The sequence below is a fragment of the Colossoma macropomum genome, unplaced genomic scaffold (genome assembly GCF_904425465.1).
Source record: "Colossoma macropomum unplaced genomic scaffold, Colossoma_macropomum, whole genome shotgun sequence".
NCBI classification, from domain to species: Eukaryota; Metazoa; Chordata; class Actinopteri; order Characiformes; family Serrasalmidae; genus Colossoma; species Colossoma macropomum.
This window is the reverse complement of record NW_023494801.1, coordinates 17,134,011-17,151,837: the sequence shown is the minus strand read 5'-3', so window position 1 is coordinate 17,151,837 and position 17,827 is coordinate 17,134,011. Positions and strand designations below refer to the sequence as shown.

The 17,827-nt window shown below is 40.0% G+C and overlaps 1 protein-coding gene across 1 annotated transcript in view; it reads right to left on the bottom strand.

The window, feature by feature from the left end:
* The window catches only part of LOC118821603 (testis-expressed protein 2-like), a 33,609-nt gene extending 19,206 nt beyond the window's left edge, over nt 1-14,403 (bottom strand). Inside the window, exons 1-4 of the mRNA XM_036590299.1 lie at nt 14,272-14,403; nt 6,838-6,894; nt 2,106-2,592; nt 71-870 (exon numbers count right to left, since the gene is read on the bottom strand). Of these exons, the coding sequence (XP_036446192.1) occupies nt 71-870; nt 2,106-2,370 (1,065 nt within the window). The 5' untranslated portion in view covers nt 2,371-2,592; nt 6,838-6,894; nt 14,272-14,403. The remainder of the gene's footprint in view (nt 1-70; nt 871-2,105; nt 2,593-6,837; nt 6,895-14,271) is intronic.
* Between the last annotated feature and the right edge of the window lie 3,424 nt (nt 14,404-17,827).

Here is a 17,827-nt window from a genome sequence, read left to right as displayed (position 1 = left end):
ATATGGGCATAATACAGACTACAGACGCATGACTTCAGTGGTCTATGGTAATAGAGAGTTCTACACTAACCTGCAGTGTTCCCAGATCTCTCTGCACCCTGCTAATGGAGTCCGTCGGCAGGCTATCGTCAGGGGAGGCAGCCAGCTTCTTCTGGGCATTGGCCGGTCGCCGCAGTGCTAGCATTAGTACCACTGCTAAGCCCATCATGAACCCACAAGCCATTCCCAGAAACAGTCCAGTCAGGTAGGATGACAGCGGTAGCACAAAGAAGCCATAGGCCAGCAGGCCGACGCACACCAGCCACCTGCCTGGACCTGAAGATGTCGTTTTGACAATCTTCAGCCGTGGATTTCTGAGTTCTGGACCAGAGTGTCCTTTAATCTCCACAACCTGCATAACGTCACCATAGGTGCGGATCTCGTAGCGACTGCCCTCACTTCCCAGTTTGCGGCAGAATTCAGGTGAATAGCTTGAAAACAGCCCTTTCCTTGGCTTCCTCAAAGGAGTCTCGCAAACGGTCGGCAGACTGCCCTCCTCGGTCCGAGCAGGTGACCCTCCTCCAGCAGGGGAATCGCCTTTCTGAGACTTGGGGCTGCCACCCCCCTCCTCGCCCATGATCTTACTGAGTACGCTGAATGGCTCCTGCATGGCCTCGGAAAATTTTCGCCGTGTGTCCTCCAGCTCGGCCAGCAGCAGGCCACTAGGCTCTGCCTCTGCCTCATCCCGGGGCTTGGTAACATGCTTCCAAGGCTGTAGGTGGAGTTTGGAGTCCGATCTGGAGAGGCAGACTTCAGGCTCTCGGCGGGACATCTCAGTGGAGAGGGACTTGACAAGGCTGAGCAGGGGCTTTGGCCTCAGCGAGGCAGTCTCTTTCAATGCAAATCAAATCAAATCAGCTTTACTGTCATTATACCAGAACAGCATAACAAATTTTTCCCACTGGTGAAACACATACGATCTACACAACAATACGAAAATGCAAGACACAATAGTTTAAAAAAACACTGCAGAACAAGAACAATCAGCTCAGGCACTATACATGCAATAATGTGGAATACTGGACAGTGTAAGGCAGTAAACATAATCCATTACTGCACAGATAGTACTGCAGGACAAAGAGCATTGTTTTAAAAGCACAGCTGAGGTTAAATTGTGCTAGATCAATCCAGAAGATATTCTGTCACCTTCTAGATAACCTATCCACCTATATTTGACAGTTTGGGTTTTTAAATTTGCATTTTCCATCTTAATGCACATTTTAGCTGTTTGATTTTAATTTACATTGTCTTCATTGGGGTTAATGTTTTGCTTGTCAAGAACAGATGCATGCGTTATAGGGAAATGTTACATTGGTTGTTGGGTTTATGTTAACCTATGTTCTCATTAATGTCTGCATGATCTTGCTACTGTTTCTCGACACTGCGGTTAGTATACTGCCATTGTGGTGCTGTATAGGCCTTTTTTAACTTGTTGTGATATCCTCACAAAAGCAATGACCACCCAAAAGAGGTAGCCAGGTAGGGGCCCACCAAACATTTGTGACCAGGGGCCCAGAACTTGATGACCCAGGCATCAACAACAGCCATCTGATTGACAGGTAAAACAATGAACCAGATATCGCTGCCTTAAAAGAAAGATTCAAAGCAGGGCTACAATGAAAACAAATTTGCAGGAAACAAATGCTTCCTGAATAACTTTTAGAAACATCATGTCATGAACTTTGCAAACTTTTTGTTCAATCTGAACTGTCAAATAAGTGAGCAGTGAAATCAGTGGCTTTTACTTACCGCGTGAGTCCATCTAATTGGACGACTAATGATATATGTTGTAATCTTACCCTTAACTTGAGCTTTCTAATGTCCAATTTATTTTTTTAGTTTTTTTGTAAGTGGTGCTAGATAGCTAGTTGTTTAGCTAAGCATATTCATTCACAGTCACCTCCTCTGCCCACTGTGAGTAGTTCTACCACCTTTCAAATTCCACTTTAAGCCCAGTATGTAAGTATCAAAAGTATAGGGTGTGCAAGAAGACAGTGGTAGTAGTTGTGGATCATGGTGGTACTGGGAATGCATTCTTGATATTGTTATAGTCACTGTATAGTTACCTTTAGACTCCATGTCAGAGGAAGAGGAGGAGGACTTGATGATGCTGCTGGTAGACGAAGAAGGACCATGAACGATGGTGCCAGGGGCTGAGGCTGAGAGCTCACCCAAGGAGCTGGGGGTGGAGGAGGAGAGGGGGAAGTTGAAGGCAGACGAGCGGATAGCTGGCCGTCCATCTCCTCGACCACGGGGTCTCTCTTTGGAGAAGGAGACGATGGGACCCTCCTCATCGCGGTCCAGGGAGAAGATGAGTTCACTGTCTTCCATGACTGCAGGCTGTGGAATGGACTCAGGTCAAGGGTGCTTACTGTATCTATGTCTGGCAGGCTGGTTTTGGGCTCTGGTGGCCATAAAGCTGGGTATGTAGTCTTTTTAAGTCATCTTCTCCACCCAAGACAGGAGTACAGCTAAAGAACAGCAAAGGACTGTGACATACAAGGCAAGGGTGTAGGGTGCAAGGTCTGTTTACAAGTGTGATTCCATTCATCACTGTAAAAGAAGCACAGGCAGACATAGTCAACACAAGCATATCCATGATCAGAGTTAGAAATGGGTAGAGAAGGTAAAAATAAGAAAACAAAATACAAAGCTGAGCCTAGATAAGGAACTGGAAAACTAGGACTATTAAGGAACATGACTCAGGTATGAAACACTGAAACCAGCTGACTGAAACATAATCCAATTTGGTCCCCAACTGAGTGCTTGTGTACTAGCTACCATTACTACAAGCATGTTCAGATTGGAAGTTTGTGATATGCAGCTAATGAAAACTGTATAATGATAACCACACGTTTTGTTACTGCTAACCCTTGCTGGCTAATGTTAGTTAACTGCTTAGGAAGTTGCACTGAAATGATGTGACATACTGTGCAGCAAAATGTGCCATTTCCATTTAAGATGACAGTTCCTGAATTGAGACAAAGGGAGAGACAAGACATACACACAACCAGCCTAATAACTAAACAAGACACAGGTGAGAGTGATGATGAGGGGTGGGACAAAAAGTTCCTTATCATAGGAGCAGCATTATAGGACAAGGGCAGAAAATGTATCATTTACTCCTGCATGTGAAGACATCGGCTCATCACATTTTGAGAATCAGTGTTTTCTATCAGCCTATTTTTTTTTGTCAGAACTACTAATGGAGGGCTGTCTCAACCCACATACACACACTGCTTTGCAGACTCGGCTGGCAGGGGGCTGATTAATGGCTTTAGCCTTAAGGCAGAGAGGACACACAAAGAGACAGACACAAAGAGAGAGAGAGAGAAAGAGAGAGAGAGAGTGAAAGCTCTCCCAGCTTGACTCTGCTGTTTGGCTGGATAAGCAAAAGTGAAGGATGTAAATAAAAATAGAACAGACAGAGAGAGAGAAAGAGGGTGGACAGGTAATGAGGTAGTGCCAGTCTATAGTGTGTTAGTGTAAGTGTGCATTTCTGTGTGTGCATGAAGCAGCGTATGTGCTAGGTTAGGGCTATGGTTATTGCCGGTACTTCTAGAACAGAACCACTACACATATAATAAGAATAACAGATTTAGACCAATTACAAAAGGACAATAAACAACAACAGTGTATACACTGTCAAATGGTTTGTCAGATCAACTTACTTCAAAATTCCTTCATGTGGTAACAAGTAAATGAACTAGTGTTATTCAAAACAAAAGTTACTTGCATCATTCATTCAAAGTATTTATTTAGGTTGAATAAAACAACCTAATTTATTTGTTACCACATGAAGTCATTTTTAGGTTGATCTGATGAGCCATTGTAGAGGAACCATTACATAATTGGATATCAGTCCATAATAACATAATTTTCTTTAACTTATTTATTTTTTTACCAATTCCTTCTTAGTTTATTTGTGGAAACACTAAATTTAAAAATCTATTTTAGAGCTTTTAACTTAACCATTTTAACCTGAATAATCTCCAGGACTTTTATTATGTCCTAAGGATTATAATTCAGTAATTAGATGGAAATAGTGCAAATTGGCTGAGTAATACTTACAGGAATAGTTTGGCAAAATATCAAATTCGCATGATTCTGTACAAATGCAGTCCAACAGCCAAGACATGTTTGGTGTCCAAGTTTTGCTTTTTTAGTTGAAAACTGGAGTTGTCAGGCTAACGGTGCTAACAAATGCTGGAATTAATTTGTCATCAAATCAGTTTTCATACGTATACGCCAAAATCTTGATATTTTTCGTTTAGTTTATGTGAAAAAGCTGTGTAAATACATTTAGAAAAAATAACTTGGTAAATTGGCATGGACATACCTTATTTACACATTTAAGCTAAAATTCAAATTACATTATCATCTGCATTAGATCCTGCTGTAATGCATGGACGGGTTTTAAAACGTCACTACACAGCCAATGCATTAGCACAGTAATATTTAAGGCTTGTTTACTGTAAGAGAATTAGAATTTGCCTGTCAAATAACTATAAACCAGGGTAAATGAGGTGTTTCATTTTGCAAAAAACAGAACAAAGAAGTCTACAGGTAGTCTGGTACGTTACCACAGAGAGTTCAGTAGTTATCATGCAAAATCTTGTGTAAGTGGTGATCATTTTCCACCTGACTATTACAAGTACAGTCTCCAGGTGGATATTTTAAAATCTACAGCTGTACCCAGAAACTTTTATGGATGACATCTCACAGAAGTGTATTACTCTTTCTCTGTCTTCAAGGACAAGGCTGAAGTTGGCTTCTTAGTTGTCCAGTTCTTATTCAAATTTTCCGTTCTGTTCATAATCAGGCACTGTACTGATCCTCTGAGTACACAAGCTTAGCTTCTTTACATTTGTTACCCTATGGTGTGTCTACGTTGTGAATTTCCTTACCCTCGTCTTTGGTAATGATGCGTGGAATTATATAACCTTGTGCTAAAGAAGAGTGATTCTGGTTATCCTAAATGGCTGCTCCTTCTATTACCTACACAGAGAAGTTTTTTTGTTTGTTTGTTTTTATAGTTCAGAGTAAATCATATTGTGTTCTATGACCTGAGACCTGACGTATCATCAAGTTATTGGTTCCTGGTTACAAATGTGTGGTGGGCTGTCTAGCTACCTTTTTTAGTGGTCAGTGACTTTTCATCATGTCACAGCAGGTTACCTAAGGCCTATGCACCACCACAATGGCAGCACAGTAACGGCAATAGCACAATTAGGTTCACAGGCAACACATTTACCCAATGAAGACAACATAAATTAAAATCGGATAGCTGAAATGTACATGAAGAACAAAAAAAACAGCAAACTTAAAAACTTGAACCATCAGGTATCCTAGCCAAAGCATGATTATATTTGGCTTTGGAAATGGGCATCCTCTAGTCTGTCGAAGTATCAGGTCTCGCTATTACAGATTTTCCAGGCATATCTTTTGAATATCTGGAGCTTCAAATTCAAAGTAGATTTACAGGAACGTAGCTCACTGTTAAAAAACTGAAAGCTTGACCAAGATGATTGAGGATATTGATAGTGTAACAGTTAACGAGTGGTGAATGGAGAAGAACATGAACTGGACATTTAGGAAAAATATGGAGATTATGATCATCCGTAACACAATAACAAATCAGTTCATTTTTCCTTGCTAGTAAAGTTCCCACCATGAGCCAAAACAGCTGTTTAGATTTTGTCACAATTTCTTCACTGGGGGCCCCTAGTGGTTTGAACCCTGGGCATGCGCCCATAAAATCCATTGGATGATCCGGGCTTGCCTTAATGCGGTTTGAGTGGGTTGAGAGAAGTTTTGGGCATGTATTTGTGGAAAAAGTTTGGGAGACTATTGGTTCCCTGTGTTTGTTAGACACATTAGCCTTGTAGCTCCAGTTCTAAACTAAAGGAGCAAACTTTTGGCACCAAGCACTTGGCACTTGGCTGACTGAATGCATCTGGGGTGAGCGGAAAATCTGATTTTTTGCCTAACTATTCTTTTAAGTTACAGGAGAAAGAAATGCCGGCAGTTCCACTGAGTTTAAAAGGTTAAATGTGGCACTTCTGTTTTGCTGGGGCATTTTGTGCATTGTAACTTGTTCACAAACCTCATTAAACTTCATATTGTGATAAATGTCATGTATTGTGAAGTTTTTTTTTTTGCCGTGCTGCTTATCCTTATTGTGAGCAAGCGTTTGTGTGCTATTTTCTTTCCCTGATTTAATCCCCTCTTTGACAAAAGGCTAGGACTCAACAGGTTCAGAGCGACCACAGCCATCATACTGAAGTATGTGAATGGTCAGAGATGGCCCTACAGAGCTATATTTGGCATATAATCTTGTGGAGGCTAAGAAGTGCTAGGAACGAGCCTGTTGCCACTCCAGTCTAAAGATTAGAAATGAACTGGGTGGATTAGCAAGCAGCTTTACAGCTTTCTTTCATTTAGTGACTCTGCTAGAAGACTTCATCCATCACAGTGAGATGATGAAGGCCTGGTCTGCATCCACAATTTAAAAAAGCACTGTGTACGACTTTTTTTATTAAAACTGAGTCAGGAGCAAAAAATACAGGCTAAAATATGGTGTGCATGTGCTGCTGCGAGTAAAGCTTGAAAAAATCATTTAAAAGTCGGGGTGTCGGCAGGATTTCACGGGGGCTTTTTGGACCACGTCATATGTCTTTACATACTAACATCACACACACAGACTCAAAAAGAAGGTACAGCTTGATGTTTAGGTCAAAATCAAAATCAACATTATACTGATGAAGATATGATGACAGAAGTAGATCATTCACTTACATCTTCAGAAGACATGTCCTTCACCAAGTTTTGATGGTGTTCTCGCATCAGATTCATCTGTTCAGGGAGAGGTCCGAAGTATTACTGACATTACAAATTGTTCCTCCTCATTTTGTTGAATGCAATTACATATTTCCACCAGAGAGGTCTCCAAATCCCCCAAACTCACAAAGTGCAGCTTTAATAATGATATACAATTACTTGATATTTTATTCGATACTTAAGAACAGACCAGAATAGCACACCAGAGCTGAACTCATCCTAAGTCATTCAAATATCATCATAAGAAAGAGTATTCCGTTCATTCCCTCACCTCCTCTCTGTTTCTGTCTCTGCCCACCCCTTTCTCTCTTCTGTCTATCATCTGTCTCAATTTCTCTTTCTGTGCTCCCCTCTAATGTCTGACTGCTCCACCGCTAAGAATTGAAATGATCCTAACACTATGATGCTACAAGCAACAAAACGTCTTCAGGCATCAGCTACTTCCATTCTATCTATCTATCTATCTATCTATCTATCTATCTATCTATCTATCACTCACACACACACACACACATACATACTGCAGGATTCGCAGCAGAACACACGCATTCATACACCCCTGTTGCTGCTGGCTTAAACCACAAAAATAGCACACAGCACCAAGAACACTGTCTCTGCTGCAGAACTATCCACCTCAGCTCACCTCAAATTAATAGGACTCTATTCATATTCACTCATATTCATATTCCAGGGCTTTGCCAGGAATTCCCTAGACAACAGTTTCCCTAGACAACAGTTTTCTTACAGTATATGTTACTGTAATAAGACCAACATACATTACTGCTCCAACGGTACATAATGTATAAGGCCTTAAAGGAGAGAGAGAGGGGGAGAGAGAGAGAGAGAATATGTTCTGCCCTCTTTAGATGTGTCATCTTTTCTCATTTAATGATAAATTTGTCACCCAAAGCTGTTTTCACACTGTTTGTGATCTCTGAATAAAACGAGCCTTGTGGCAGCCTAGCCAGACAGTAAGAGGACATGAATCATAGACTTAAGGGGGAAGAGAGAGAGAGAGAGAGAGAGAAATTTTTCCTATCATACTCATGTGGATCAGACTGGTATTCAACAGCACTGAGTATAAATCCACAACATTCTGCTACAGCTGTACATCTGTGTTTCAGAGCAACACTCGGATCGATTCCTATTATATATTCAATTAGAGCGAGGCCTTGTGAGCAAGAAGGGCAGTCATGCTCCACAAAACTAACTCTAACTGACCACAAATAATAGTTTTTGGGGGGTCTAGCAAAGGACTAGTTCATTTTATCCAAACCTTCACCCCCAACATTTATCCCATTTTATAGACAGGTCTGAGATCGACTGCAAAGGTCAGAGATGATCTGATGGAACAGAACGTAACATACTGAAAGATGACACAGATCAGATAAAATGCACATGCTGTACTAGGCCTGTACATTATATTGGTCATTAATCGTTATTGTGATATTTGCCTTTGCAACACTGATAATGCAAAAGACTGCAATGTGTAAATGAGCTCTCTAACCACAGGCTGAAAAACTAAGTTAGTCCATCAAGTTACTGAATAGTAAGTCTTACGATCTAAGGAGTCTGATATATACCTATGAGTTTTAATAAAAACATGGCATATGCAACATACAACATGTAGCAATACAATTCCAGAATTTAATTTTGTACATCTTGTTCCGTCCCACTGAATATTAACGAAACATAGTTGTTATTTTGAGTTAACCAGAACACTGAACTACTGCCTTAAAAGGGAATTCCATCAATTATTTATGCATTTCTGCATTACTCAGTCATTAAACAAAGTCATGGTTTGATGTGAAATGGTTCATTGTAGAGAACTTACAGATGAAGATTTTCTATACAGTGGTACAGGTGATAGAAACTTGGGGTCACGATGTCTACAACGCAAATATCACAAATATGCCCATTTTATTTACCAGTGATCTTACAAATCAAAACAAAGAGTTTTATATCCAATGCTGAAAATGGCAAAATAGTGATAAATCTGGAAAAAAAGCTTTCTTCAGGGACTATTTTGCCTTACAACACCATGTATGTACCTTTCCACAATGATTGGATTTGTAAAAGTTTTAAAATAAAAACTATTGTAAATCAATGTCTTAGACATCAGGCAGCATATTTGTAACCATTTCATGTAATAACTGTCTGAGAGAGAACTTTCAGAGGTGTAAAACTCCTCAGATGTTGGCCTTGTATCTTTTCATTGATAGAGTGATGAACTTCATCTGGGGAAATTCTTCAATCCTTTGCTGTTTTTCAAATATCACAATGTTTATTGCAAAACCCTAAAGTATCTGACACCCACAGAAAATACAAAAGCAAGAGTCATAAGTGAAAGCTAAAGCAAGCAAAACCAGAGGAATCCTGTTATTTTGGTGTACATCCATTTTAACTGCACTCACAGGGGTTGGGCAGGAGCCTTAAGCGTGACTAAATACGGCTGACTGTTTGGTTGCAGTAAAGATGGAAAGCTGTGTTGGTGTGTTGGCATGCTGATGTAATCAGACTGACAGACTTGCCTTTCAGGGAGCAGTTCATCAAGATTTAAGTGTGCAGCATGTCAATTAAACAGATGAACCAACATCAGTGCAGCCAAGGCCTGCTGCTGGAAGATGAATGAAAAAGCCAGTGACTCTCAGGTGGTTATGAAGTACTATGGCTGTCATTAACAGTTTGCTATAAAAATGACCATGACACTGCTGCCAAAATCTCACCCGAAGGCCTGAACTCACAGATAAATATGGCATTGTAGCCACTCAAGCAAACTGCTAGGAAGTGAAACACTAGCAGTAATCTGTCAGTCTCCTATAGCAGTTACTCAGCACTGTGCAGGATTTACAATCAGGATTGTGTTTATGCAGCCCATCAAGTGTTTAAGTGCATTTTGCTATTTTATTTTATTTTTTTTTTGCTGTTGTAGAATTTTGAACTTAAAATACGCTGGCATATGTAACATTTTTTATAACAAAGATATTGAAAAATGTTGTACATGTTAAATATTAATTTTAGTTCAGCTCAATGTGCGAGAGTTAAAGCTACACTATGTAAGATTTGTTTGTTAAAACTGAAAGAGTTAGAATTAGTCAGGAGGAAAAAAACATGTAAAAATATGGTGTGTGAGCAAGTCTCTCTCTTAAGCCTGAAATAATAATTTAAAAATTAGAGATGTCAGTTTGGATTTTCATGAGTCGTGAGGGTAAGGAGAACTTCTGACTAAAGTGAAGTTCAGTGCCGTCAAAGCTATGTATTTTTTTATTCTACTTTCATTTTAATTAAGTGCAAAGATTTTGTTAGTATGAAACAGCTATTTGGTAATAGTTATATGTATTTTGGGCATTTTGTAATGCTTAGCTTTACATTCATCAAATGAGGAGGTTTTGTCTAAATAACCTGTCTGCCTTTACAAACATTTGTGAAAGAATTCTGTGGAGTGACGAATCACGCTTCTCTATCTGGCAGTCTGATGGACGAGTCTGGGTTTGGCAAATGCCAGGAGAATGTCACCTGCCTGACTAAATTGGGCCAACTGTAAAGTTTGGTGGAGGAGGGATAATTATATGGGGGTGTTTTTCAGGGGTTGGCCTAGGACCCTTAATTCCAATGAAGGGAAATCTTAATGCTTCAGCTTACCAAGACATCTTGGACAACTGTATGCTTCCAACTTTGTGGGAACAGTTTGGGGAAGAACCTTTTCTGTTCCAGCATGAATGTGAGCAAGTGCACAAAGCAAGGTCCATAAAGGCATGGCTGGGTGAGTTTGATGTGTAAAAACTTGACTGGCCTGCAGAGGACTAGAACAGAGATTGTGAGCCAGGCCCTCTTGTCTAACATCAGTGTCTGACCTCACAAATGCTCTTCTGGATGAATCCGCAAAAATTCCCACAGACACTCTCCAAAATCTTGTACAAAGCTTCTCAGAAGAGTGGAAGCTGTTATAGCTGCAAAGGGGGACCGACTCATGTCATAAAAGCTCCTGTAGGTGTCATGTGTAGGTGTCTCAATACTTTTGTCCATATAGTGTATGTGTGGATTCGCTTTACTTAGTGTTGGACTTATGTCAACATGAGATTGTTTTCTTGACACTGCTCATGTAAAACATGTTGAAGAGCTACGCATCCCCTAGTCCAAGCCTCAGACACTGTGCTCACACGTACTTCTGATATCTATGGTAACCATTGTAATTTTGTCAGTTGCAATCTGACTGGCTATCTGCCCATCTGTATGCACGCATGTCTGTGCAGCAGATTTTCATCATTCCTCCAGAAAACACTTTTCCAAGCAGAAATGCATGGAATAACATTTTTAAAAGTTATTCAAGATTTTTCTTTAAAGCTCTTACGCGAGATATCCTCACATGTTTGCCGATGTGCATACCAATTTGTTTTTGTTGCAGTCCGGTTTTGAAAACAGCCTGCCTCTACACGCCACAAAAAACAACAGTCTGTTCTAGAAGCACAAGTTCATAGTGGACTTCCTCTTCTGTAATAACTTTCATCCTTTGAATCCCAAATTAATCTGAGCTCTGTGTAAAATTAGTGGACATCTGAACAGTAGAAAATTAATATAAGAATAAACACTGGCACAAGCCACCTTTAAAACAGCTGTTAGCATTATCTTGCTAGTGAAAATAGCTGTTTAGAGAAACATTAGCCACCAAATAAATCAATTCCTGTTTTATTTTCCAGTCCACTGACCAGTGAAATCAGTTGTTTGAAAGCATTTCTTCCAATATGATCATGTGATGGGTTGTTAGTGATATGTTCAACTGTTTCATGAAACTTCTTTCACAAAGTTGAGACACTTGCAACCATTTTACATTATGCAACTGCAATTTAGTTTTATGTAGGTTTAAAGCAACTAAAATTGCATGAATGATTCTGAGACTGTGTAAAACCAGCCTATGAGTTAGGGTAGACTGGGTCCCCAGTTAGGCATAGCTCTCTCAGCTCACTCTGAAATGCGCAATAACGAAGAGCAGCAGGTGATTACATATTGGTCTTCACAAACACAAACTGGAGGAATCTGTCCACATGCATCTGGCCCTGCCGTTTAAATGTGGTCAGAAGACTGTTCTGTCTTCCAGTTTGACAGTATAAGTGCACAGTCCTTAATTACTGCAGCATTGAGAAGTAAAGATTGAGTTACACTGACTGTAAAACATTTTCAAGGCCATTACTGAATTAAACGCTTTAATTCAGTGCCCTAATGTCATTACTGCTGACCACGTACGTGCAGCACATTTACGAGACAAATTATAGGCCAGATTATTTATATTATACACATATATCATGGCAGAATCTACACTGAAAAAGTAATGCATTACCTAGTTCATTGCCCACACAAGGAAAATACAGGACATCAACACAATTCTGTCACACCTGTGTATGGCACTGAAGTGTGCAGAATATAGTTACATCAAGTGCTTAAGAGTCTTAAGCGTATCATTAGAGGACGTGTGTATGTTCAGCGTCAACAACAGCGGCCTACTTTCCCCATACTGGCTTGGATAAAAGGCTCTTAGCACCAGGCCTAGGCAATAGGCCAAGGGTTAGTTATACATGGCAATGCTTACTGACTGAGATGAGCTTAGGGACAGAGTGAAAATGAGCATCCAGACACAGAAAGGCTTATAGGGCAGAGTGACAGCTAGAAGGTGGAGCTACTCTTCTGTCAGTGGGTCAAAAGTAGCAGCACTAATCACAGGACAGCAAGACTGAGGTCAGTAGGGGATGGGGGAGTACTAAGACTCATGGGTTCCAGTAGAGAGTTTACAATGCAAATATCCAGGTAATGAAATAATGTTAGGGCAGCTGAGTCTCTATAAATTGATAATTCATTGGTAAGTCATTTCCATTCCTTTGAAAAATTCCTTTGAATTTTTTAATTTATAATTTTACAAACTGCATAATTCAACCATTAAGATGTAAACAGTCATTCAGATTTCACAGGGGTGGTGATAGGAACCGGACATCTGAAGAGTTTAGTGCGTCTAAAAGCTACATTGCAGAAAGTTATTGCATTATATGGTTACAAATTTGTTCCGCGATGCCTGAAACATTGTTTTATGTTGTTGAAATGGCGGACAGATACTTGTAGGGTGTTGTGAGGCAGTTTGGGATTTTCTACTATTTTAAAATGATAAACATTACATATAAAACTTAGAAGACACAAATAGGTTCACTGACCCTTCTGGATAGCAAATAAATGATCTATTTTTGTGTTGTAGACAACATGACTCTTATCGCCTCTGAAAAGAGTCTGTAAATTCCTCTACAATGCACCATTTCACATCAAACGACTATGAATGACTTTCTTCACATCTCTGGAATTCCCTTTTTAAAAAGAGACATTTTGACAGCAAAAGCAAATAAATGACCCAAAAAGCCAGTCTCAGTGTTTATATACAGTCACTGAATGATATCTTCATCTTCATCTCAAGCATAGCATCATGATCACACACTAATCCTCACTTGGACACAGTGCTGGATTACACATATTTTCGCAGGCAATGACTACTGACGCCTGTCTGGGACCAGATTAATTAGCAGAAAACTTTCTACAACTATTGGCCATACATTCATTTTCTTCAGGGTTAGGTTTATGGGTTTCATCATCTACATCTCCATAGGCACACATGCCAGTTACTCAAAACCACAAATTAAGACTTTACATGCCTACATGTCTACATGTCTACTTTATATGTCTCCTTGCTGTGAGGATTTGATTGCATTCAGTCACAAGAGCATTGGTAATGTCAGGTACAGATGCTGGATGATTAGCTCTTCTTCACAAATGCCATCCCAACTCATCTCAAAGGTACTGGATGGAGCTCCACTACTCCAGAGAACACAGTTCCACTGCTCCTCAGCCCAGTGCTTTATACTCCTCTAGCTGATACCTGGCATTGAGCATGCTGATCTTAGGCTCATGCATGGTTCCCATTTATTTTACAGTGCTTTTCTATGGACATACAAGCTGTATGTGCACAACTGGACATGTAGCTAAATTCAATAATTAGAAGAGGTGTCTGGATACTTTTGGACATATAATGTATGCACAGTATTCATAATTAGGTGTACTGATATTACTTTTATTAAAAATTCGTTCTATATAGCACTAAAAAGGGTTCTACTTTTGTTATGATGTCAAGTTTGTCACAGTCAAAGAACCCCTTCTAGTGCTATACAGAACGAAATACAAAACATTCTCCCTAAATCTGAAGAACCATTCTTCTACGCAAAGGACCATTTGAATGAAAGCATGAAATTTCATGTTTTTTACGTTTGAGCAGGCAAATGGTTCTTTGAGTGTTCATGGCTCTATATAGAATAAGTGTCTTTACTAAAGAAGTGTAGCTCTATACTTTTCCTTTGAACTCACCTGAACTCGAGCGTTACGGGGGGGCAAGAGTCCAAAAAGGACCCCCAACAAAGCTCTCTTCTATTTCCATCGCATCTTCGTAACTGTAGTTGGTCAGAACACTGAGAGGACGGCGGATTCCTCTAGGGGTTTTCCGGTGCTGCCCTAAAACCCAGCGGCATCACTGATGTAGAGCTTCTGAAGGCTCTGCTGCAGAGAGTGCAGCACAAACGCAGTCAGACTGAGACGCTGAGGCAAAAGAAGCCAAAGCCCACGTTCAACTCGATGCCGAGTAAATATCTGCGAACATGCGCCGTACGGGTCACCACGAGGCTGCTGGACTCGTCCCGTACCTCCTCCGCTCTCTCGCCACTCAGCTCCAGAGAAACAATCTGATTAGGGCCGCGTTCAGCACTTTCTAATCCAGATTAAAGCGCTACAGTCATCAGCCGTGGCTCGCTGCTCCACTCCCCGCGCGCTCTGCTGCAGTGAAGCTCGCGCGGCTCCAGCGCTGCCTCGCGCAGCACCGCGACGCAAAGCTTATGTAATGTTCTCCAAACAGGTGGGCTAACACAACTGAAGGAAGGCCTGCAGAGAGAGAGAGAGAGAGAGAGAAAGAGACTGAGACTGACTGCTGTGCACCGCTGGCTTTTAAACAGGACTTTACGGTCGCCGAGATCGTCTTACTTTAGCAATGGGCGAACCGACAAGTGTCAAGTTGACCGGGCGGTGGGTGATGGGAGGGCCCTGTGCTATTTACTTGAATATATATATATATATATATATATATATATATATATATATATATATATATATATATAACAAAATTAATTTTACACTGCTAAAAAAGGATATGTTGAAAACATCTTAAATTCAGTCGATATATCTAATGTTTCGTATTTTGAGAATACGAATATATATATATATATATATATATATATATATATATATACGTATATATACGAATATTTTGTATGAATTTGATATAATTAGCTTATTTCTAGGCATTTTTGAGATGCTTTAAAGCCCCTGTCTACTCATTTTTCATGTTTCTCTTATAACTATTACAGCTTTTGTGATTTTGTGGTGTTTTTACTGTGAACTGGCAGAGAAAGACTGATTTGGTCTTTTCTGTTGAGAGATTAAAAAAAAAAAGTCTGCCGTTTTCAGTTGAGCAGGGCTTAATTGGCTCAATCGGTAAGTGACGTCAGCAAAAAAGGACTGTAGCGTTAGCACTACGGAAGACGACACAGCTCAGGCACAGGTCATTGTGCTATATTAACAGGCTGAAGTTGGCCTCCGCCACACCGCACAGAACTTTTCTCCAACAGTTTGCTCTAACCTCACACTTACATCTGCCTCTCAGTCTTAGCTCTCAGCTTAGGTTTTAATCCTGGTTTCTAATGGTCCTTGTTCAGCAGGGCTATGTGTACATCAGCTACTCGCGGTCCTCTCCCTCACATAAAGTGCCTGCTGTCCCGCTGCTCAGAGTCTCAGCCAAAACTCCCAGCGAGCTGGTTATTCAAGATTTCCTAAACTGGTTAACAGTGCTTCTTATGAAGGTTTATTACACCGTTAATTGTAATGTAGTTATATACTGCTTCCTTTGCTTTAGCCACCTGCTGCAGGATCTTACTGTGAGTTGGCCAATGGGAGTCTTCTCATTTGCATATAGAAGCACCCGGAAAAAGACTCTTTCTTCACAGATGAGAAAAGTCTAGGTCAAAACACTGTAAAGAAGCTGAATTAAAGCCTTTTTACGTCGCCCACAGATGTCTTTCAAAGAGCGCAGCAAGGTAAATTAAACTGAACTAAACTGAAGATGCCTTATTTTCCAAATAAAGGTACCACTACCGAAATACAGCTGTTATTGATTGACTACCTCCATTTAGCTTTTAAATTGGGTTCATCATGCTATTGACTGTTGGTATCTGAATGTGGTCTCAGCTGCTCATGAGCAAATTCATAGTCCTATGGTATTTTTATGTCATAAAAAGTATGCTGCTCTATGCTGTGTTAAAACAGCACAAAAAGGAAACATAAAAGCCTGCAAGAAAGCCTGACCTGATAATAGAATATAGGTGACCTGATAACGCCATTGCCATCTTTAGTAGGCCTGCATGTTGCAAGTGAACTGAGTTCATCTCCCCATTAATCAGCGCATGAAATCTGTGTGCCTGAACCAGAAAGATGTTCATGCCTAAAGGATTACACCCCCTCAACACAAGCTCCCTCATTAAGGAACAACACAAGACAAAAAAGATCATTAGAGATCATCAGAAAAGATTATCAGAACATACATTAACATCAGTTGGATTTTTTTCTGGTGAATCATTCATATAGATCATCTAAATGTAAACGTGGAGCAGTCAGGCTTGTATTTGCTGCATTCTGTTTCATTGAGTTTATTGTTGTATTTCATTGTTGTAAAGTTTTATGGGCTGGAGAGAAGAATAAAAGAAAATTCAACTCAAACTCCGTGCTCTTAATGCTTGTTCTGAAAGAGCATAATGGTAAACATGCTGTGGAAACAAGTGATCAAACAACACAGAATTAATTCATTTACTCACTTTAAGATTTAATTCTGTTGGTACAGGATTTCTTAAAGGCTTTATTAGGGTATCTTTCTCAAGAGGCAGTGATGAGGGCGTCGCAGCCTGGGCAATAGCAGAACTGTCCAAGACCCCTAGATGGAACCTGCGCTAAAGACTTTGCTTTGGTGTACAGTTGTTAATTTGTTGAGTACCCTTGAGCAGTGATGCTCTTCAGATCACAAGACAGAATGCAGATTCTCTTGTTCTCAGCCAAACAGAGATTGCTGGAATACAGCCTTAGCTTTAGTTTAGCAGTTAATATTAATATGATTTAATTTAGTTCTAATTTAATATTTAATATTTTATCTCAAAAGCATCACAAATATAGAGATGGCGGGTTTTAAATGGTTGTTTGAAGGTTGTCTGAATATACATGTTGCTATATTTTAACAGGTTTAACAAATAATAGATATCCCTGTCTGTTTGTGACACTACACTGACCAGCCATAACTTTAAAACCACCTTCTTGTTTCTACACTCATTGTCCATTTTATCACCTCCACTTAGCATATAGGTGCACCTTGTAGTTCCACAATTATAGACTGTAGTCCATCTGTTTCTCTGCATACTTTGTCAGCCCCCTTTTATTCTGATGTTCAAAGGTCAGGACCAGTGCTGGAAGTAACGAGTTACAAAGTAACGGATTTCTGTAATTCCAGTACTCTTGGTGGTAATAAGTAATGTATAATTACCTTTAACATGAAATAACACCATTACAATTACTGAAATTTAAGTGGGCTGTTAATTCTGTCTTGCGTGAAAATGTTAATGGACAACTGCAGACTAAAGCAGACAAATGCAGCCTATTTCCTGTTTATGATCCAAAATCACCCAACCACAAAGTGGCACAATAAATGATCAATCAGCATTAGCCCACACAATGGCCAACAGTTCGGGCAATGTGAGCTTGCTGTCCTGGAAATATGAGCATTATATTTCCATTCCTGAGATCAAGGACAAAAATATACTGGTGTATGTGCAGG